General features: G+C 39.7%; 1 protein-coding gene across 36 annotated transcripts in view; it reads left to right on the top strand.

Annotated features, from left to right (window-relative positions):
* TNRC6B (trinucleotide repeat containing adaptor 6B) overlaps nt 1-21,963 on the top strand; it is a 147,442-nt gene that overhangs the window by 37,034 nt on the left and 88,445 nt on the right. For 11 of the 36 annotated variants that reach the window (XM_075154675.1, XM_075154665.1, XM_075154637.1 and 8 more), the window contains one exon: nt 3,865-3,932. The exons of 23 other annotated variants lie outside the window; for them this stretch is intronic. In XM_075154675.1, the coding sequence (XP_075010776.1) occupies nt 3,865-3,932 (68 nt within the window). Of the gene's footprint in view, nt 1-3,864; nt 3,933-20,036; nt 20,279-21,963 lie in introns of those variants that run through there. 2 more of the 36 variants (XM_075154765.1, XM_075154741.1) reach the window with 1 other exon arrangement.

Genomic DNA, 21,963 nt, shown 5'->3' with positions numbered 1-21,963 from the left:
TCTTGCTGGGTTGGGAATTTGGTAGGGCTTTTTTCCTCCTATATATTACCTCTCAACATTGAATTATCTGTTCTTGTGTTCATAGGATTGCTGGGAAATTCAGTTTGGAAAGGACCTCGCAAGGTCTCTAGTCTGACCTGCTCAAAGCAGGGTTAGCTATGAGGTCAGACCAGGTTACAAACGATTTTATCCAGTCAGGCCTTGAAAACCTTGAAGCAAGGAGACTACAAAACTTCTCTAGGCTATCTGTTCCAGTGCTTGACTGTCCTCATGGTGAAAATGAGTCATCTTATAGCCAGTCTGGACTTACCCTGTTTCAAATTATGCTCATTGCTTCTTGTCCTGTTGAAGTGCACCACTGTGCTGAGCCTGACTCCTTGCTGACCTACCTGTAGGTACAGACAGGCTGCTGTTAGGTCTCTCCAAAGCCGTCTCCTCTCCCAGCTGAACAAGCCCAGATCCCTCAGCCTCTCCTCACAGGGCAAGTGCTCTGGCTCCCTGAGCATCTTGGTGGCCTACTGCATCCACTTTATTAATGTATTTCTTGTATGGGGGGCCCAAAACATGGGCCCCCCATTTCTTTTGGGGGGCCCAAAACAAGGTCCGTTAGACCGTATCTAGAATAATAAGCACTGAGTAGAGGCGATAATCAGTTCCCTCATCTACTGGCAAGGTTTTTCTTAATAAAGCCTGGGATACCGTTGACCTTTCCTGCCAGGGCACACTGCTGGCTCATCATCAGCTTGCTATCTGCCAAGACCTTTTCCACAGAACTGCTCCCCAGTCAGTCTCCAGCCTGTATTGTTGCCAGGGCCTCTCAGGTGCAGGGCTTTGTGTTTGTCCTGTCTGAATTCATACAATTCATGTAGGGTCCGTTCTCCCAGCCTGTCTACATCCAGCTGAATGGCAGCCCTGCCCTTGGACTTGTTGACTGAACCTCTTCACCCCGGTTAAGTATTATCTTAAAATTCTGACCAGAGGGCACCCTAATGGCCCTGCAAGTCATTGGTGAAATTGTTTAATGGACCTGTCCTAGAGTAGACCCCTGCAGCACCCCACTTGATAGCAGCCTCCAGGCAGCATACAACATGGTAACCATTATCCTCTGAGCCTGACTAGCCAATTGTTTCCTACCAGTCTAGTTGTTCATCCATTCTAAACAGAATTTTTTTTTTTTCTAGTTCACTAATACTCAATTTCTTGAAGTTCCTATGTCCTCTTTTAGGACATGATGTCTTGATGCATTTTATTGTTAGCTTTTTTTGTCAGTGAAAACCTACCAATTAATCTTGAGTTAGTGTATTGAACAGTTTCCGTGTTCATGAGTACTTTCTCACTCTGTGACTAATTTTCTTGGTGAACTTCTCATGAGAAACTTCGTCATTGCCTTTCTCTAAGTTACACGAAGCCCAGCTCTTTTTTTCAGTCCTGACATAATCGTACCATGTCGTCTTCCGTTTTTTATAATGCAGATTTTGGTCATTTCAGATCCTTCTGCCTACTGCCTAGAGTAGAGCAAGCTGATTAACACCTCTTAAAGTAGATGGGGTTTTCTAGTTGATTTAAAACAGATTGTGCCTGGACCTACAATCTTCTTGTTTCTAGCTCAGGCAATTTTTCTTAATTATTTGCCCACTTCTCTTTGAAATGGTAATTTTGATAGATATGCATGCTAGATGATAATGTGTCTGGAACAGCTACGTCACTAGCATTCTTCATATAAAATTCATATTAAAGCAACAGTTTTATTGGCAGTACTTCAGTAATTGCTTTGTCCTGGTGGTGGTCTATTATATGTTCCAGTTCTCATGCAAATTTCTTGTTTACGACCTAATAAAATAATTTCCCACTCCTTTCTGAGTTTTTGTTGGTTTTAAAATAATTTCCATTTTATACTTCAGTTTTTATGATCTCTCCTTTTCTACAGCTTCATTAAATTGAATTCCTACTTTATACAGGATTCTTGTTAGTTTAGCACTATATATGCTGTATGTAGTGCTTCTTGACTCCCAAAGGCTGTATTTCATCTTTCTTCCTAGTACTGGCCACAAACTGTTCCCTTGCTTACCATTCATATGAATTGTACTTGTCTCATACTAGCAACAGGCTAAAATACCTCCTGATTTCAGGTTGTGTAAGAGTAACTCTTAAACATTTACCCTCACTCACAGAACCATGCTGTTTTGCTATGTGGCCACAAATCTGTAGCTATTCTACCAGTTGTCACACTTGTGTTTTAACATCCGCAACAACAGACTTAGTGGAATAAACACCTTTCTCTTCAGCTAGACAGCTTTGAGTCCAGTTGTTACACCTCCCGAGAATCAGATATGGACTGAGGTACAATAGTTTCAGTGTCTCTGATATGGTGGGAATACATGGATAAAAGTCCGAGTTATTTACAAAACTGTAATGCTAAATTTTCTTGCTTTCAAACATTGCTTTTAAATGAAAATACTGTTTTGACTGTATTGACATGACTGTACTGACATGACTGATTGCACGGGCACATGTTTACAAATGTGAAATTACCTTACATGTATTTGATTGACTTATCTGTCTTCTGGATGTCATTACCACCTTATAGTTCACTGGTTTCTTAGTTCATTTGTGGTTTTGCTTAGGGCTGTGTCTGTGCAGGCAAATAACATAATTTCTGTTATCCTTGTTAGATGTCAATATGCAGATAATGATTTTTATCAGTATTTTTGACCTGTCAACAGGATCAAGCACAAATGAGTAAACTTGACTCTTCTGAGGGGAGGGTAGGGGCACAAGAGAAAGTGTCTGCTGGATTTTGGTTTGGTTTGGGTTTGGGTTTTTTTGCTCCTTCAAAGACTGACTAAACCATGTTATCTTTACTGACTGAATAGTGCTTCTCTCCTCTTTCCAATTTAATGTAGTAGATCATGGACTTGTGTGTGATTATGATTTAGTTGCTTTCTTGTATGGCTCATTGAGTATTGCAGTGTGGCCTGTTTGCTGGCTTCACATGAAGTAGAGCATTGCTAACTACATATCTGGGTGTTTATACAAAATACTAAGTGCATGTGTTGAACTTTTGTATAAAGAGAAGAATATTTTGCTACCTGTGCAAGAAATTCTGGGCAAATGAGGTAATTAAATGAAGAGTCCGTAATTAATTAATGATCAGATATAATGTAATTCTTTCTGGCCAAAGAAATTACTGAAAATGTATGCTAAAACTGTATTTTAAAAGCAAACAATTAAACAGAAAACTTCCTTAGTGCCCTTGGAATCTTTTAACATGTGAGCCAAAGGAAATGCCTACCTTATGTTGTCATTGGAACAGCATCTATTTGAGGTTCCCTTAGGCCTCTTTTTTACTCTGCTAACTAAGCTATGCGTGTGCAGTGAAAGTCTCTTTTTCATATAAAAGTTATTTTTCACAAGAAGTACTCTGCTTTCACAGCAGTTTGTCTGTGGTTAATAAGTTTCTTTGAAAATTCTGATTTTTCTCCAGAGATGTTGATAGACGTAACTTTTTAAATTCCTGCTTTATATGGAAGGAAGAAGTGGTAGAAGCCATACGTACTCAGAATGACAAAGGAAGTTCATAACAGACCAAAACTTAAAACCTAGATACCCTGACTGATAGTCCTCTGCTATAGCCATTAAATCATTCTTTTTCTCTTGTAAGATTTTCTAAAAAATGTGCTATAAAATTATACCATAGCAATGGGGATGGAGATGTACACATGTTGCTAAGAGACTACATGGTCTGTTCTGGACCAGCCACTGCGATGAAGTGGCTGTCATAAGTTGTTGCATTGGAAAAGGGCCACTTTAGGTGATGTGCGTTTTGCTCCACCGATTTCTGACCTGCAATGCTTGCCTTTGCAGATGGAACATGAGGATTTTGTAATGGAGGGGCATGGCAAGACTCCACCTCCTGGTGAAGAAAACAAACAGTGAGTCACACATTTATTTAAAAAGGGCCTTACCATAGTAAATGGTGTGAAGCACTCTTGTTTAAATGTGCTGGGAGCATTGGTTGGTTGGTTGGTGCTCGCCCTTTTGGTTCCTTAAATATCCATATATAATAGTGGATTGTGGCTGAAAAAAAAAAAGCAGGATGTTGACTTGCCTTAAACTTAAAAGCGTAGAAATACGCGTTGCAATTTCAGAAGGTAAATCAGAAGTTGTTGTAAAAGGGATAATCATTCTGGAAGCTTGGCACTGAGGTAGTGAGTTTGTACATGAAGTTTTTATACAGCTCTTCTTCACTGAAATAATGTGAAATATGATAGAACCAGGGCTTTCCTTTTGCTGTGCATATGGTGGATTGATCCTCTGTGAAATACAAGCCTTACTTCTTTAGAATGCATTTTATTAAAGGAACAGAAATTGTAAACAAAATGCTCTTTCAAGGATGAACAATTTAAGGTGCTGGTACGCAGTGCTTTAAGCAAAGCAGCTTGATCAGAGAAGAAAATCACAGATTTCCATTAGCGAAAGGCACATAAAAATGGCTTTTTCATATGACTTCAGACTGAAATCCAGTAATAGTTTGGTGGTTTTTTCCTGGTTTTTGTTCAGATGGGAAGAACAGAGCCTTGTCCTAGAACTATTGCAGCAGTGGTTGTATTCTCTTCTTTAGTTAATGCAATGGTAATTAAATTTTGATATAATAATTTTTTTTCCTGACCTGCCTTTTGGAGCAAGCAAGAAGATGGTCTTTGGGAAATCCGCAGCACAGAACGCTTTTTTCCTTATGCTTAATTGGGTGTCTCCTCATGAGAAGGAGGAAGTTCGTATTTATCAGCAGTACACTTGTTGCGGAAAGGCTGGGATTTAACTTGGGTGAAGGTCTTCCTTGCCTTCTAGATAAGCTAGCAACTGTAAGTCCACTGCCTCTGCAATAGTGAGAAACCGTTTCTGAGGTAGACAAGATGAGTTCAGGGAAGTTCTAGTGCTGAACATGCACATTCTTTCCATGATGGAAGTGAGCCAAACTTCTCAAAGTAGTTGCTGCTATTTCTTTTTATTCAGACGGCCCAACTTACTGTGATACCAAGAGATACAAAGCTTGTTGAAGTAGAAACTTTCAGAAAGTTCCAGAAGAAAAATCAGTGCAGAAATAAAAAGTAGGAGTTAGATTTCTGCTCTTCTGAATTGTTTCTTTAGATATCTAGTAGTATAATGAAACACGTTATTGTAGTGAATAATACGAAGGATGTTGTATTGGATTTATCTTAGCCTTGTGTTTGCTGTCTTATTTTAGGTGCAAGTGGAAGCTAGAATTACTTTACAGTTGACCTGATTTCTAATGAGAGCTTTTTCAAGTGCCTTACAACATCCTCTCTCTCTTCTTCAAAACTGTAGTTATTAGAAAGAGAATATGAGATTAGTGTTAGGCAGGGTTTTTATTTTTTTAACTAATAAATTTGTGTTCACGTGGCATCTGGGATCTTGTCATACAGATCCTGCCTGAAGGAGTATCATTCCTAATAATGTTGTTAATATGTTTTGATAAAAGTCTGAAGGTGCAATTTCAGTAATGCAACTAAGATGAAGATGTTTTGTGCAACTGTAGCATAATGCCAGCAAAATTCTATTGTAGGTATTGCTCTTAAATTTAAATGAATCACTTGAAGCCTTTTCTACCCACAAGCTCAAATTTTCAACTACCTAACAAAATTGTCTGCCTTGTTAGAGCTTACCTCTTGCTGTAAGTGATATTGATCTGGCATCTGAGATAAACAAATGATAATCACAACAAAGGATCAGTAATTTGTATTCTTAAGTGACTCCGAAAAGCTGCATTGATTTCAAATCTTTTGCTGTAGTTCTCAAAAGAAAAGAAAATAAATCTGAAATTGCCTCTTCATATTACTACTTACTTGCATTAGGGATTAGTTGGATATTGTCGTGGTTTAACCCCAGCCGGCAACTAAGCACCACACAGCTGTTCACTCACTCCCCCCCGGTGGGATGGGTGAGAGAAGTAGAAGAGTAAAAGTGAGAAAACTCATGGGTTGAGATAAAGACAGTTTAATAGGGAAAGCAAAAGCTGCGCACGCAAGCAAAGCAAAACAAGGAATTCATTCACAACTTCCCATCAGCAGGCAGGTGTTCAGCCATCTCCAGGAAAGCAGGGCTCCATCATGCGTAACGGTTACTTGGGAAGACAAATGCCATCACTCCGAAGGTCCCCCCTTCCTTTTTCTTCCCCCAATTTTATATGATGAGCACGATGTCATACGGTATGGAATATCCCATTGGTCAGTTGGGGTCAGCTGTCCCAGCTGTGTCCCCTCCCAACTTTTTGTGCACCCCCAGCCTACTCGCTGGTGGGGTAGTGTAAGCACTGCACAGCAATAACGAAAACATCCCTGTATTATCAGCACTGTTTTCAGCACAAATCCAAAGCATAGTCCCATATAAGCTACTATGGAAAAAAGTAACTCTATCCCAGTCAAAACCAGCACAGACATCCTGGAGTGCGTCTAGTGAAGGGCCAAAGACAGGGACAGAAGCATCGGACATAGGAGAAGCTGAGAGAGCTGAGACTGTTTAGCCTTGAGGTGAGAAAACTTGGGGTAGGATCTTAGACTGAGCCAAACTCTTCACAGTGGTGCCTGGTGAATGGGCAAGAGGCAATGGGCATAAACTGAAATACAGGAAACTCCACTCAAATATAAGGAAAAAAAACTTCCCCCCCCGACCCCACCCCCCCCGAAATGTGGTCAGACCTTTGGAACAGGTTGCCCAGAAAGGTTGTGCCTTCTTCATCCTTTAAGATATTCGAAACCCAGCTGGACACTGCCCCGAGATGCCTGCTGTAGTTAACCATGCTTTGAGCAAAGGGGTGGGATTGACGATCTCAGTGATCCCTTCCATCTCCAATTATTCTGTGATTCTGTGTACCTGTGTTTACTGTTGTCCTCCTAGTTGGTTTGAAACAAAATTGGAGCTTGTTAGTGAAAAGTAGATCCTAAGTTTGAATGTAGAGTCAGACGTTCACTACAGAAATAGCTGCACTACCTGAAGAGGCTTCCTTCCCTTTCCAGCTGTTCATTAGACTTCCTAGAGTTTACTGCCTCTACAGCTATGCAGATGGGATTTTTTTTTTCGAGTGCTTCTAATTTGCTTTCCTGAAAAGTTGGCCATGTTAATTTAATTGCCTTTCATAGGCAGCCTGATCTGGGTAACTCTGTACTGAGATTGTTGAGGGATTAAGTATTCAGAAGATATGGTTTCAGCAACTGACCTGCGAGGGAGCTAACTTGCACCAGAGTCCTGGAGCAGTCTGCAAGTGTTAACCTGCTAGGCGAGCCCAGCAATTTCTTAATATTTACCTGCATTCCAAGAGACTCAAAGTTTGAGTGGGCAATGAAAGAAGAGAAATAAAAAGATACTTCTGAGAGACTTTCAATGGAAGCAGTAGTTCTTACCTAGCTCCAGTTTCATGTGAAATTTCCTTTGCTAAAGCACAGCTTCATAATGGATTACAAGGAGCCAGCATCCATGGATGACTTCTGGCATTTTATTTCTGAAATGCAGCAGCGTATTTCAACTATTCAATTTGAATAAGGGATAAAAACTTGGCATTGCAAGAGTACCTTCTAGTATTAAAAAAAAAAAAACAAACAAAAACAACAACAAAAAAACAACTGCTTCAGCCTCACAAACCTTTCTTCTGCTGGACTGAACAGGTTTTTTGGACAGACTTACTGTACTAAAGTTGCAGCATTTTAAGATTTTTTTGATTGAACTGTAGATGATATCTGAGAACTGCTGTCTGCTGGTATCTGTCAGCTTTGTGGGGAGCAATTATCCTGTTAGACTGTATACAAGGTCTTCAGAAATCTTCAAATGATCATTTACAACATGAATATAATTGATTTCAATTGGAGCTAATTATGAAGAAGAGAAGTTACCCATTCAAAATCCTTAGTATGAGTGAAATATGGAATGGGCAAACTCGTCTCAAGTCCTGTGAAAGATTTGCAGTTTATGCACAGTGTCTGTGTCACAAAACTGTCACGGTTGTGCAGCAGTGAGGGCTGCCATTTACTCTAAAACCTACACCTCAAAAGAAGCGGGTCTGCCTGGACTACTGGAGCTGATAATGCTGTCTTGGACTGTGCTTCTACTCCAGCAGAGGACCAATTGGACTCCTTGAGAAATTGTTACTTCTCAGTTTTTAAGTACTCTGTAAATTCCTCCCTCCTCTCAGCTCTCTGGTATGTGATATAACTGTTTGTTTGTTACACTTGGCCACATTATTTTGTTATGTGGCTAATATGTTTGGTAAGAAACCCCTTTCTCTCCCTCCCAAAGAAAAAGTTTGAAGAAGGATCAGTATCAATATGTTTATTTGCAGTTGGACATTTTGTTAGAGACATTCTCTCATATTTTCATCCTTTATGAAGAGGTTGACCTGAATTGCCGTGCTTAAGGAGTAAATATTATCTCCCCTCAAAATACTTACATTTTACATGGCAGTAGCTTCTTGCCACCTTGCCAATTGTAATAGGGCTTTTACTTTTTCACCGCTGGAGCAAAGATTAACAGGCAACTTTGATCCAGAAACATCTTTCCAAAACAGTCAAACTTCTGTGATGAGCAGAGAGCAGCTTCTCTTTGTACCTTTTTTGGGGTAGGAAAAAAAATTCTACTCAAGTCCTTAAATTGAGGTTGTACTCCTAATTCTAGCAGTATTAATTAGCAACTCTGCCTGTGCTAATAAATTATCCCCTGCTGTCACCACCAGAAACTTAGGCACCTTGATCTCTGAGTGAAAGGGGTGGTGTAATGAGAAACTATTCCTTTTTATAAGAAAAATGTAAATGTTTTACTATTCCTGACTGACACACAGAGAAGTCTGTTTGACAGTAGCTATTCAGAGAAAAAGTGAGCCAAGTTCATACTCATGTTTACTAGCAAGGTAAGCCAAGCTATTACTGCTGTCTGAAGTAACTCAGCTGGCTATTCCCCACCTGCTGTTTTGTAGTAATGGGAGAGAAAAGTCTTCCACTGTCTTGGCAATCTGTACATCTGGAAGTGATTCATATTGTAAGAAAGGTAGCAAAACAAGATCATTTCCATACTATACCAAGTGTCATTGGTTAGACCTACTGGATAGCCTTTTACCGGGCTTGATAGTTTAATGTGTAGATTCTGAGGCAAGAGTTTTTAATGAGACCCTCCAAAATTGCAGTAATCTCAGGAAGAGATTGCAACCGGTGAGGATCACAAAATTGTTTTGAATTTGGTAATGTTCTCTTACATTATTCTTTGACGTTTCAGCAGGAATATTCAATGTGTTCCTAGATTTGTGTGACACCGCAATTAAAAGAAAGCAGTAGCTAAAATGGTCTAAACTCTAAACAGGAATCATAGACTAATAAAGTAATTTAAGTTGGAAAGGACCTCTGAAAGTCATCTCGTCCGATCCCATGCTCAAAGGAGGGTCAGATTTGACGGTTAGATCTAACTTCTAAGTTGTATCAGGCTTTTCAGGATTATTCTAGAGCCTTTTTGGGCATTCTGTTGCAATGTTGATGACCCTCATGGTGAAGAAAATTTCCTAATACTCGGTAAGAATTTCCCTTGTTGCAATTTACGTCCATTGCCTTTCATCTTCCAGTGTGCAGTCTTCATTAAAACTTACTTCTATGTTTGCTTACACAGCAGAATTATCATGAAGAATGACACACTTTAGATTTTAAAACTAAGCGAAGCAAGGTCTATCAGCCTTTCCTTGTATTTCAAATTAAGGAGCCAGTTAATAGGCCAGTCTTCCTTCATTTTCAGCAGCCTGCCAATATTGTGTGCACATGTAAATATCACTGCCACAGTGGCATAAAATGACCAACCTTGCTCTTTCATAGTGTTGCTGAAAACTATAAAAAGGCTGCAGTGGTATATCCTCAAGATGTCTGCTTTTGTTGGTGAGAATGCCAGACATTGTTATGAAGTATTCTTTTGAAGAGTTTCTTAAATGTTAAAATCCCATGAAGGACCCTAGCCATAGCTTCTGTCCCTGTAGCGTCAAACATTGTTCTTACCAAATTTAAAGTAAACAGTTAGCTAAATGCTTGCATAACAGGGGTTTTGATGTTTTAAGGACATTCCATATTATAGAAGGTACTGAGATTTATCTTGAGTATCAGTGCACTTTTTTAATTTACTGACACTACCAACCTAAGCAGAAGGTGGGGGTTTTTTGGGGTGGTTTTTTGTTTTTTTTTTTTTTTTTTTTTTTTTTTTTTAAGATTCATGCTGGGATTTTTTTTTTTTTGGAGTAGCCTCCAAATCCTAATTCAGATTATCAACTCAGATTTGGGGTACCTAAATTTGGGTATCACCCCAAATTCTGTTGAAATTCATGGCAAGTTATGTCTTTCCTTGAAAACATCAATAATTATGTTCAAAAGTAAAGGCATTGCTGATTATTTGTTGCTGATTGTTCTATCTGTGTGTGGAATAAGTAGCCCATGAGAGAAGTGTCCCCAAACGCTCAAGTCCTCTGTCCAACATCCTAACAAGTCACTACAGAGACATGTGCTGTGTCTGTAGTGGCCATACCAGACACTTTTGTCACAGGGTATTGCAGTTCTGTTAGCGTGTCAGAATACGCTTCAGTCCCAGTGATAATTCAGGCTAGCTCTGGTATTGGCATCTGAGTAGGAGAGTTCTGACTTTTTATGTCCTTGGAGATTTGAAAGGTTATTTGAGGGCGCAAGACCATTAGACTAAAACTTAAGATGAAAACTGGTCCAACTAAGGTTTAAGGAATATTTTCATTACCTTCATATTGTAGAAGTCTTTTTACTCCCTGCAGTGGAGTGAGTGGCAGGCCAAGTTTGCATTTGAAGGCAACTTTACCTGTGTATATAAGGGGGCCCTGAGGCATAGAGAAAAGAATTGCCCTTTGTTGTGCAATTGAGTGGGTAGAAATGGATGAGACAGCAGTGAATTCTGTATCTGTAATGTTATAGTTAAATCTTTTGAAATTTTTGTACTTAAAATTAGAGGTATTATCCACAGGAAAACTCTAGTCCGAGTATTCTAAGCAAAAATAACTTAAAATTAGGCTTTCACTTGTGCAAGTTAGTCTTGAAAATATTTTCAGTTGTCATTTCATGGTTTTTAAGATTCCCCATTTCACCTCCTTAGTGATTTTTTTTTTCTTTTTTCCTTCCAAACCATAAATTAGGAGGTAGCAAATCATACAGCACTGTATGTTTTATCTTGTCATGAACAGATACAGGCTTTCCATGTACCTCAGCTAACCTACACCATTAGTGTACTGTTATTTTGCAAGTATTTTCTCAGTATGTGGAAAAAGAGAAGCCAGATGACTGTTGGGGGCGGGGGGGAAGCTATGGGAGATAACACAGAAAAAAGTCAACTTTGGAAGTTAAGTTCCCACTTACTATCCCAATGTGTTTAACCTACACTGCTGCTGAATATTGAGAGAGAAGATGATTTGGGGACAGCACATTCAAAGTGTGAATAGTTTGGTGCTTCTTTTCCCTAGGATTTTATAGTGCTTTCTTCCATATGTCTTGTGGTAAGAACAGGCTAGTTTGTTCGGGTTTCCCCCCTTCTCCCCCCCCCCCAAGATCTGTATTTGTTCTGCGTAGGAAGTGCGCAAAGCCTGCTTCTGAATTGCAGTCTCATCTGACCAAGAGACTTCTTTACATTTGTTGTCTTTCCAAAACAAGAGAAAAGTATATTTTCCATTCCAGCTTGCTTTATTTATAAATACGGTATTGCAAAATACCCAGAGTAGTGTCACATATTATCCTTGATATCATTACAGTTAGTAGAAACTTGGATTGCTAATGAAAAGGAAGGTATTCTGATTTACCGCTGTCTTAAAGAGCTTACTGTACTTTGAACGGGAGAGCATTTGCATACTGATCAAATTCCTAAAATCCCAGAGCCTCTTTATTTCAGACACCCCCCCTAACTCCCCCACCCCCTGTCCTCTAGTCCCTTTCCAGGAAGCAAGCTATCTACTGGACACTCTATTGACATCTCAAGTTCATTGTCCAAGAAGTCTTTTTTTTAGGTCTGGTTGATTAGTGGCTGTTCCCTCTCCCTCTCCCAAGTTGCCACTTCCTCAGGAGCTGCCTGAGCTAACTGCTCTCTGATGTATCATTTATATGGATGGCTGGACATTGCTCTCTTTTCAGCATTTCATTGCTATTTAGATGGCAACTGTTTGATGACATCTTACATGGGAGTGAGATAACAGCTTTAAAGAACAGCAAGCAAAATCATTTAAGGGCTGTTAATAATTTTGAGCCCTGTCTAAATTAGTGTTCTGTCTATATTCTTAATGTAAAAGTATATTTTAATTTAGACAAATTTTTGTGGTATCTACACCAAATTAGTGCCGTACATTTTGATTTGCTAAGGATTCACTTTTTGAACTGTTAATGCAAGTCAGTGGCATCATGAATGTGTATGAATTACAGTCCTAAAACTTTTTTTTTTTCCTTTTGCATTCGATTTAAATTGCTTGGTGCTTTTTTCCCTGCTTTATTCTCTCCAAAGAATAAATACATTCACCAAGTCTTTGGCACCCAGATGAATGGTTGAATCATCCTTTCAAGGAGATGAAGAGGGGAGGTGAAAAAAAAGTCTAATGGTTGTATGTTATATTAGAGTTTGTGCTCTATTGTTTTTTCCTGTGTCCAGAAAATAGAAATTTTGGTGACTATCCACTATTGCTCAGAGATACCAGAGGTTAAAGGATAAAAGAGGTAAATGGTCTTAAAGTCTGAGAACTTGGTTCTAAGTTGCAGATCCCCTCTAGACCCTTCAGGGAGTGATCAATTTGGTTTAAGACGGGGAGGGAAGGAAAAAAACAAGCTTTTTATTCCATGTAGAAGATATGACTTAATTTGTATGACTAAAAATACTGTGCTCTGTGGTCAACATGGTATGAATTAAAAACTTGTTTACAGAGATATTTTGGAGCTCTTAAGCTGCATTGCTCCTCTGGTGTGCTGTGATCTGGAGAACTGTTATGATTTCTTTTACTCCTACCTAGATATATGGAACTTGCTGAACTCTTTGCCCTTCATCAAAGTTCATCATATCTGGGGGTCATACTGTTTCTAGATAAGTACATGCATTTGAATATTTGTGACAGCTACAGCTTGTAGAATTTTCTGTATGGATAGCTAACTGTTCCTTTCCTGACATTTCAAACTGAAGGGCTGTACATGAAGGCAAATTACTTAGAGAACATGTTCAAGTCACTTGGAAAGAGCAGTTTACAGATTTTTGCAGCAATAAATAGTGCTTTTATTAGAAAAATGAGTCAAATTAGGGAAATCTTCTCTTACAGTAATCCACTGAATATGCATTCCTTTTGTATTCTGCTTTTACTTTGGGGTTTTGTTGGTGTTTTTTTTTTTTTATTTATTTAACTTAGCATATTATGGTTCCTTTAATGAGAACAAAGGAAGATGGGTTGGTGCCAGCTTCAACCAAGATGCCAGAAATTCCTTTGCTCAGAGGTTTCCGGGCCAGTGATTGAACTCCCCATACTAAAACTAAAGGCAAGTTAGAACAATTTGTAGAGAGGTACAGATCTGTCTCACCATAAATAAGTTTAAAAAGTTTGAAAAATCTAAGTGCAATATAGCTTCCTTTTTAGGTGGGGGAAAAAAAAAGAAGAAAAAAAGGACTAGAATAAGACTAACTCTTTCAGTCCAAAAATCTTCCTTGTCTTTTGTGAGACCTTCCGTAAGTATTTGTAAGAAATCTGCTTTGCATGAGCAAAACTAAACCAAAGCGAGTAGAATATATACTGACTTTCAGTAGAAGCATGTCTAAAGGCTCTATATAAAGAAGGGGTCCTGTAGTGGTAAAATGTTTATAGACATGAAAGGTAAGTTTTTATTAAATATTCCAACCTGGTCAGATGAAAATGCTTGCTGCTATTTGTTTTAAAATGTTTAGAGCTTCAAGGCTTAAACAGGGGGAAGGAAGGATTTAACCAATGAGGTTATTACTCCTTTTGAAATGCATAGTAACAGCTATTGTTGATGGAAGGTCAGTTGAATCAATCATCTAACTGGCATGGTAATTCACATGCTGTAAATAACAATTAGAAAGCAACTGCTTGCTGTATATATAGGTGGAGTGATATCCTATACCATTTCCCTGAATATCTGTTTATTTGAAAGAAGTATTATCTTTTCACTGGCTAGATAGAATTGCATAAAACGGATAAACTTTTCCTATTTCATTGATATTTTGGCAGTTTATAGGATTTTAGAAACTGAAGAGGGAGACCTGTTAGGATAGGATTACAGTCTCCAAAATCAAGAAGCTTCTGAGATGATAGTAAGGAGCAGGTTAACCAAATTCTAAGAATGCTAATTTACACAAGTTTCCTGGCATGTTATCTTACTGGAAAGTACTTGTTTAATTTCCAAGGATATGGGTATAAAAACTCATTCAGCATTTAGAGGGGCACTTGATTGAATGGGGGAAGATGTTTGGGGTCAATTCTTTCAGTTCCTAGAGTAGTTAAGTCTCATGCAATTGCTTTCCATGTCTGTATCTTTCCCGAGTAAGTTTGGAGTCTCTTGTCCAGTTTTGGTCAAGTGAGGCAGAGGAGTAAGAAATTATAATATAGTTGTAATTACCAATGTGTTAAACTTCAGTAACTGCCTGGAGGAGAGACCGAAATTAATCTTCCTACTAAAAGAAGGGCTTCAGGACAAAACAAAAGATTATCTGTTCTGGTTATGTCTGTTAATCGCTAATCATCATGTGTGTTTTGGGATTAGCTGCAGCATCTGCTGGGTTTTGCCCAGGTACTGAACGAGGTGAAAAAAAGTTATGGGAAGAGATCTGCATAGGGCTCAATATACTGGTAGAGCCTTGGCATCAAAGGAGAACTGGCTGTGTGGGAAGCTGGGATTAGTGCGGTAAAGTAGAGGTTTGGTGATATGTGACAGAGATTCATAGGAAATGAGCTTTCAGTTCCGTTGCTCATGGAACAACTTTGTTACAAGGCAGCTAGAAAGCTGTTTCTTTCTCCAGTTTGGAAAGGGCATTTGAGGAAATTGAAGAAGTGGAGGCATAGTGATGGATTATTTATAGGCTGAACAGCTAGGGAAAGTATTGTGGCAGACTGAGGAAGAATTATGTGGAAAAGTGGGTGTTCGCAAAGTTTGGTGAATGAAGTTTTCCTTCTGACTCATTTTCTTTCTGTAAGCACTTCATTAATGTATAGGGTCAGAACTTTGGCTTGGCCTTAAAGTCACGAATAGTTCTTAAACTTCATATGCTGTAAAGTTTTCAGGCCTTGTATTCTTTCTTTTGTCCCTGGCAAGATATGAATGAGATCTGAGCTTTAGTATGGCTCCAAAGCACTGTTGCAATGTAAGTTTTGAATAATAATGATGGTAAGCTCCATTCCTAAAATGTGTTGATAGGTGCCTTTGTGTAAGGGATGCAAAAGCTGTTGTAACCTTTTCAGAAACCAAGCAAGCTTTTCCTTTGTCGGACGCTTTTTGTTATGGTATTTTTCTCTGAAGAAAGAGAGAATTATACTTTTGGTTACTATAGTTAAAAAACCCTGCCAGCTTTGTTTTCACAATTCTGCAGCATAAAATGTCTCGCTACTCACTAATATGAGAGGGGAGGGAAACCCAAAACAAAACCCTAGTTTTCCTTAGGAATGAGTATTTTGTCCTTGAAGAATGCTTGAACATTTTAAAGTTTTGCACTCCTGCAGAAGGAGAGGTCGTCTCTATTGCACAATGGCTTATGTGCAATTGCTGTGAAGACTTTAAAAAAAAAAATATGTAGATAGAGCCGGATTTAGCTATTGTCTTTACTTTTCGGAAGTGTTGGGCATTCAGCATCTCTGTCTGTTCAGAGAAAATAATTTAAAAGTGATCTGAACTATTAGATGCCTGTGTCAAGTTCCTAGTTGTTACCAATTCTAGGAAGCAAGATGCTTTGAACTCCTGGTTTTAACCTTAGTGTTTTTAATTGTTCGCTTGAAATAAATCATATGGCAGTTGTTAAGGCACACAAGGAATAGTTAAGACTCTTAATTCTGTTCCTTAATTTAAGGGGTTCTGTGCTTGCTTTGTGTTATTAGAAATTGTGCAACTATAACCTAGTCCTCACATACATGTCCCTATCCTAAGAGTTATGCTTTTAACTTCATCTCGGGAAAGACAAAGGGACCTTTCTGATTCCTGTTAACTTGAAGATGTGTGCTTGCTAGGATTGTAATCCAGGTCGCTGGGTCCACTGGTGACTGGATGGGGAGCTGGGGAGGAATCAGCCTCCAATTACCTTGTATCTGTTACTGCGCTCCCCTTCTGGAGTTGGGGGAGGGAGGTCTAGGGAAATCTAACTGATGAGCTGCAGTAGGATAGAGGGCATGTAGGCTTCAGTTCACTTTGGCAAAAAAAAATCTGCCTTCTTGCCTCTGCTACTTCAGGAAGCAAATTCTTCACCAGCAGGAGAAAGAACAGTTGGTGAGAAGGCATTCATGCTATGAGAAACTTGTTAATATTTGAGGTTTCTGCTGAGGAATTGTGTTGGGAGGAGCTGAATTGACTTTTTCACTTTCACAGTATCAGCTATGAAGAACTTTCTAGGGGAAAAAATAAGTCTTAAATTTACTGCCACGTGTGTACGGGCAATGTAGAAAGCTCAGTAGGTGGAGTCCAGTCTTGTAGTATGGCAAGGGCGCAGACTTCAAAATAAGTAAGATATGGCATCAAACTGTAGAACTTTGAGCCCAGACAAAATGCCAGCTCATGAGACAGGGACTTTTTGTGTAAGGACTGGCTGAACTCGAATCCTTTTAAAATTGAGTAAAGATCTACAGATCAAACCGACCAGGTCTCCTTTTTGAGATGACAACTGGAGGGTACAGTTGACACCTCAGTTCGTCTAGTGGACACTGGAGCATGCCTGCGTACATAATGTTGAAGCCTAATTTATTGATTCTTATCAAAAGGTCATCAGAAAGGATTGAGCTGTTACTAGAACCACAATGCAGCTTAATGTGAATTAAAAAAACCCACTCCTCTCCTGTCTCCATTGAGATATGAGCACAGAGAATCCATGACTGTAAGCATCTCTCTTAATGTGCTTGCGTGTGTGTGCGTGTATATGTCTGCTCATACTGGATACTGTCCTCATAGGAGCACTGTGAAGGTTCATTAAAGTTTTTAAAGTGCTTTATGATCCTCAGATGTAAGGTGCTTAGAAATGAAGTGTTTGTAATCAGATAAGTTAGTAGCACATAACAAGGGTATAACCTATTAACGCTAGCTATTAACAGCGCTGTTAGCATCAGAAAGCTTAATGGTTAGGTTTTAAAGTGCAATTGCCCTCTGAAAAGGGATGTGCAGGTTTTGTATATGCTGTCTATTTTTATGCTACTCCATTGTTTTCTGAACTACTGTGCTGCTGCTTCTTCCACAATTTTGGTTGGGGAAATGCTGCATTAAAAAAACACAACAAAAAGCCAACAAAAAAACCCAAACAAACCAAAAAAAACAACCAAACAAGAAAAACCCAACCAAAAAAAAATTCTGAACCAAACCAAAACACCAAAACTTTTTGAGCGCCATCTTAACCAATATGTCAACAGGAATAGATAAAGAATGAGGTATGTTTGAGTGGTTAGCTTAATTGAAAAAATTCAATTAAAGCATTTATTTCATTTATTTTTATATTAAAATAAGGATATTGAAGTTGCTTCCAAATAACATTTTAAAGGAAACAAAACATGGGTGATTTTCACCTTGTCAAGTGGGGTCCATGGTTCTTTATGGAAGACAAACTAGTCAAGGTAAACCAAGGCCCATAGCCCATACATTTTTAACAGAATGCTAAATAACCCAAGATGTTTTATCCATGCTATAGTTATTTAAGAATTGCCCATACTGGCCTCTCTAAATATTTTTGTTTTTACTGATTATTTGCTTGTCCCAAAAAAAGTTTTCTGATTAAAAAAGCTTTGTCAATAGAACATTGACGAGGTGAAATTTTATGGCAGTGATTTACACTTGATACACAGCAACTCAAGTGAGTGCTGGTTGCTTAAAGTCATCACAGTATTATCAACTCCTTGAAGTAGAAGCTTCCAGGACTTCAGAATGGAGAGCTGCAAGCCCTACTGAAGTTAGGAGGATTTATAAGTCTGAGTAAAACAATTTGGCTTTTGAGGGGGAGTAAAATTGTCTGTAGCTTAGTGTGTACTGTCATACTTGGTGTGAACATGTATAGAACACGTAGCTGGAATACTTAATGTAATTTTTCAGAAGGGGGATAGCTGTTTCATAAATATGCATATATATTTGCTTTTATGAAACTTTGTGTAAATCAGATGCCTAGCATTTGGTTTGGGTTTTCTCTTTAGCTGTTCAGAGCAACTGTGGTGTTCTCTTCGGGTCTTGCCACAGATAAGAACATGTTCCCCGAGATTTCACGACGTCTCTTAAATTGCCGTGTTGGGTTAGCCCTGCCACAAAGCACTGCAAGCTGTTACATCCAGCAGGCTGATTCTGTGCTCTGGTTTAGACAGAGCAACCTGAATGGCTAGCATCTACCTGCTTTTATTTCATTAAGTACCTGTAAATGCAACACACATTAACTATTTCCAGAGTTTCATGAACCTGCAGAGATAGGAGTAGGGGAGGTTAGGGTGCAGGTTGTAGTCCTGTTGCAGAAACCTCCTCACTGGGGGAGTCCCAATTCGAGAGTTTCTGTACCTTACCATGAGGGTAGTAGGAGCAAAGCGTGTCAAAACCTGAGCCGTATTAGCCATTCATAGCCTCCTGATGATTTTTTGAAACATAATGTTTAGCCGATGACTTATGTGGTATGATAATATACACTAGTGATTTTTATTCTCATTCATAAGATGTGTGGCTTCAGCCCCCCCCCTCCCCCAATTCATTCTGTGGTGTGCCCTCCCATGACTTTTCAAGTTAGTTTCATTCTGTGGTGTTTTTTCACTGCTAGTGTGCGGTTTTTTACTTTCTACATAGTTATAGTGCAAAACTGAACAGAATTAAAAACTTGTGTATTTTAAGGGTTCAATCCCGAGGGTGCTCCCCTGAGCTTCCCAAGCTGCTGTCAGTTACCTCACCGGGCATGGTTACATTACACAGCTGTTCCAAGCATGTTACCTGTGTTGGGCTGACTCAGGAGCAAGTCTCCTCACAGCAGAATCACACTTGCATTACCATGTACTGTTTCTGAACTATCACCTTTACTGTTTCTGCACGTTCAAGGCAATGTCTGGAAACATCCTGCAGATTTTTTTTTTACGTTGCAACATGCTGGGATTCTCTCTTTCAACTGTGGGAGCATTTATCTATGGAAATTGTGGGAAGAGACTATTGAGTGCCTGCCTAACGACAGAGTTGCAGCCTGAGACTTAAAACAGTCAAGGCAGTGGGAGAGACCGAGTTTGCTCTGCTGTCCTGCAGGTGTTCTGAATCTAGATCTCAGGTTTATGTGTGCATGTCGTGTAGACAGTCCGGTTACAGTCTGGATTCATTGTGGACTGAAGGTGAACCCCTTCTTGTCCTTGAATCGGGATGGGGTACTTGAAATGTTGTTTCCTCTCGAGGTAAGTGCTAGGGTCAAGTGTCCCCCGGTGCACCGCAGAAGAGTGTGTGTGGCTGGTGGGACTTACACATTTCATCATTCACCATTTATTGGTTCTGCGACCTTAATGTAGAATTAGCATAATTGGCTGCTTTATTTTTAGCTAATTTTAAAGATAAAAGCTCCAGCTGAGTTGCTCGCTGTATTCTCACGGCTCACGTATTTCACCCTCTCTGTGTATTGCCTTTGCATGGTGAACGGAGAAGAACCAAGCGGCTGGAGAGCGCGTTCGAGCGGCGTTCCTTGGCGGGGAGACGACGTCCCCCGGTGCAGGCAGGGCGCTGTCCCTTTAAGGCGGGAAGTAGGCCGGCCCCGTCTCGTGATTGACAGCCTGTCTGGAGTCACATGACCTGCCTCTATTTGAAGGTCACAAAAAGCAGCTTCCTTTAGAGAGAGCAAGAGGGAGAGAGAGGGAGGGAGAGAGGGAGAGTGAGAGAGGGAGTTCAAGCCAAAATGGCCGACAGAGTCTCTGCTGGTTTCTGAACATTTGAAATTAAAAAAAAAAAAAAACCACAAAAAAAAAAAAAAACAAAACACACAAAATCTTTTTTGGATCTTTTTTCATTTCCATTTCTACCTTGTATGCCTCAACTCGCTGGATTTAAGCACTGCTGCACTTTATGAGGTTAGTGGTACATTTATATTTTATTATTATTACTATTGTTTTTACCTATCAGTAGATTTTTAAGAGCCTGAGCTGACCGTTTTCATCGGTGGTTTTGCAGAAGTGTTTTTTCTAGCACAAATACTTGCTTCAGATGTTGTCTGGTTTTATGTGTAAAGCACTTTTAGTGGATTTTTCGGGCTTTTTAGAAGGAGGTCTCCGTAGAAGTGTACCGTGGATTTTGAAGAGATTTGTAATTTAAAACACTTAGGCAAATTACAGAAGATCGTTTGTATTTTCCAAGCTGCTGAAGTACAAGATAGTACTGAAAATCTTGTTTTATTTAAATAGAGGCTTCTTAAACAATGATTTCTTCCCCACAGCACCCGAAGCTCTTAAATCTGCTGCAAAAATTTGCATATATAAAAATGGGTTTGCATTCTTTCTGCTGCTGGGTCCGGCAAGGGACAGATGGGGAAGTGTTCTCGCCGGGCCGTCCTTCCAAGGGAGAAAGGAGAAAAAAAATCACCCTAAAATCACGCACCCGGAGATGTACAGTGCAGAAACCCAGTGAGGAGGTTTCTGCAACAGGACTACAGGGAGCGCGGGGAGGTTTGGGGGTTCCAGGGCTCCTGCGCTGGCGGAGCCCGGCCGAGCAGGGCGCGCACGGCAGCCGCCGGGCTCCAGCGCGGGCTCGGGCTGCCGCTCCCCTCCCCCTCCCCCTCCCCAGGGCGGCCAGATCCGCCGTTTCGTCCGCCGTGGGGACCAAATGGTCCTGCCCCATAAACATGGCATCGGGGCTTAAAGCGAGCTGGGCGTGCTGGGTGGTGCCGGCTTTCAACTGGTCTTGCCGTGTCCAGTTGCCCAGGAGCGAGGGGACCCTTCTGTGCTTAACGGGTCTGGCGGCTGATAAAATGTGGGGCAGATACTTGGGAAGGCACCCTTGCAAATGCAAGATGCGGGGTACTACTGATGTTTTGTAGGCTTTTGCTGTGTATTCTTCAAAAAACAAGTATTCATCTGCATGTTAGTAAATGTAGGTAAAAAGCTGTGTTTTCTCGCTTTTTTCCCCCCTGTTCTATGTTACTAAAAATTTAAATCCAAGTTATTTTTGCATCTCCCTCCAGAACCAAGCAGAAAATTAAAGGGAAATAGCTGAAGCTTGCTTTCTGAGAACAGGCCCCTCCTCCTGCATTGTAAGAGTGTGATGTAATGCTCCTTTCTGTGAGGTTAAATGAAAAAAAATCTCTGTGGTGGTATACATTGTTCTTCACCCTTTCCTGATAGGCCTTTTACTGTGATTTTTTTTGTAGGTGGATATTTAAGCAGCAGATAATTATGCAAGTAATCATGTGAATGTACTTTCACATTGCAGTGTATGTGTGTATTGATTATGGTTAGCAGGTCAACTTTGTAAACCTACAAGATGGGTTGTATTTTATATTTCTTTGTGGCCTTACATCCATATAGTTAAATACAAATGGAGGAGATTTGGATACGTTTACTGAAAATATATCTGGTTGTCCTCATTATAGTCTTGTAGGAGTATATATCAGGGCTTTTTTTTCTCTACTGGCTAGCAAATATTTGAAATAATTCTGCAGTATATTAAGTTTCTCTTGGAAATTAAAGGTGTTTTTTTTTTTTTTAAATTAGAGCAAGCCAATAAAAAAGAACTCCACTCAAATTTGATTGTTTGTATTGTG

The sequence above is a fragment of the Calonectris borealis genome, chromosome 1 (assembly GCF_964195595.1).
Source record: "Calonectris borealis chromosome 1, bCalBor7.hap1.2, whole genome shotgun sequence".
Classification (NCBI taxonomy): Eukaryota; Metazoa; Chordata; class Aves; order Procellariiformes; family Procellariidae; genus Calonectris; species Calonectris borealis.
Note: the sequence above shows the minus strand (reverse complement) of the source record. Positions and strands in the feature narration are given on the sequence as shown.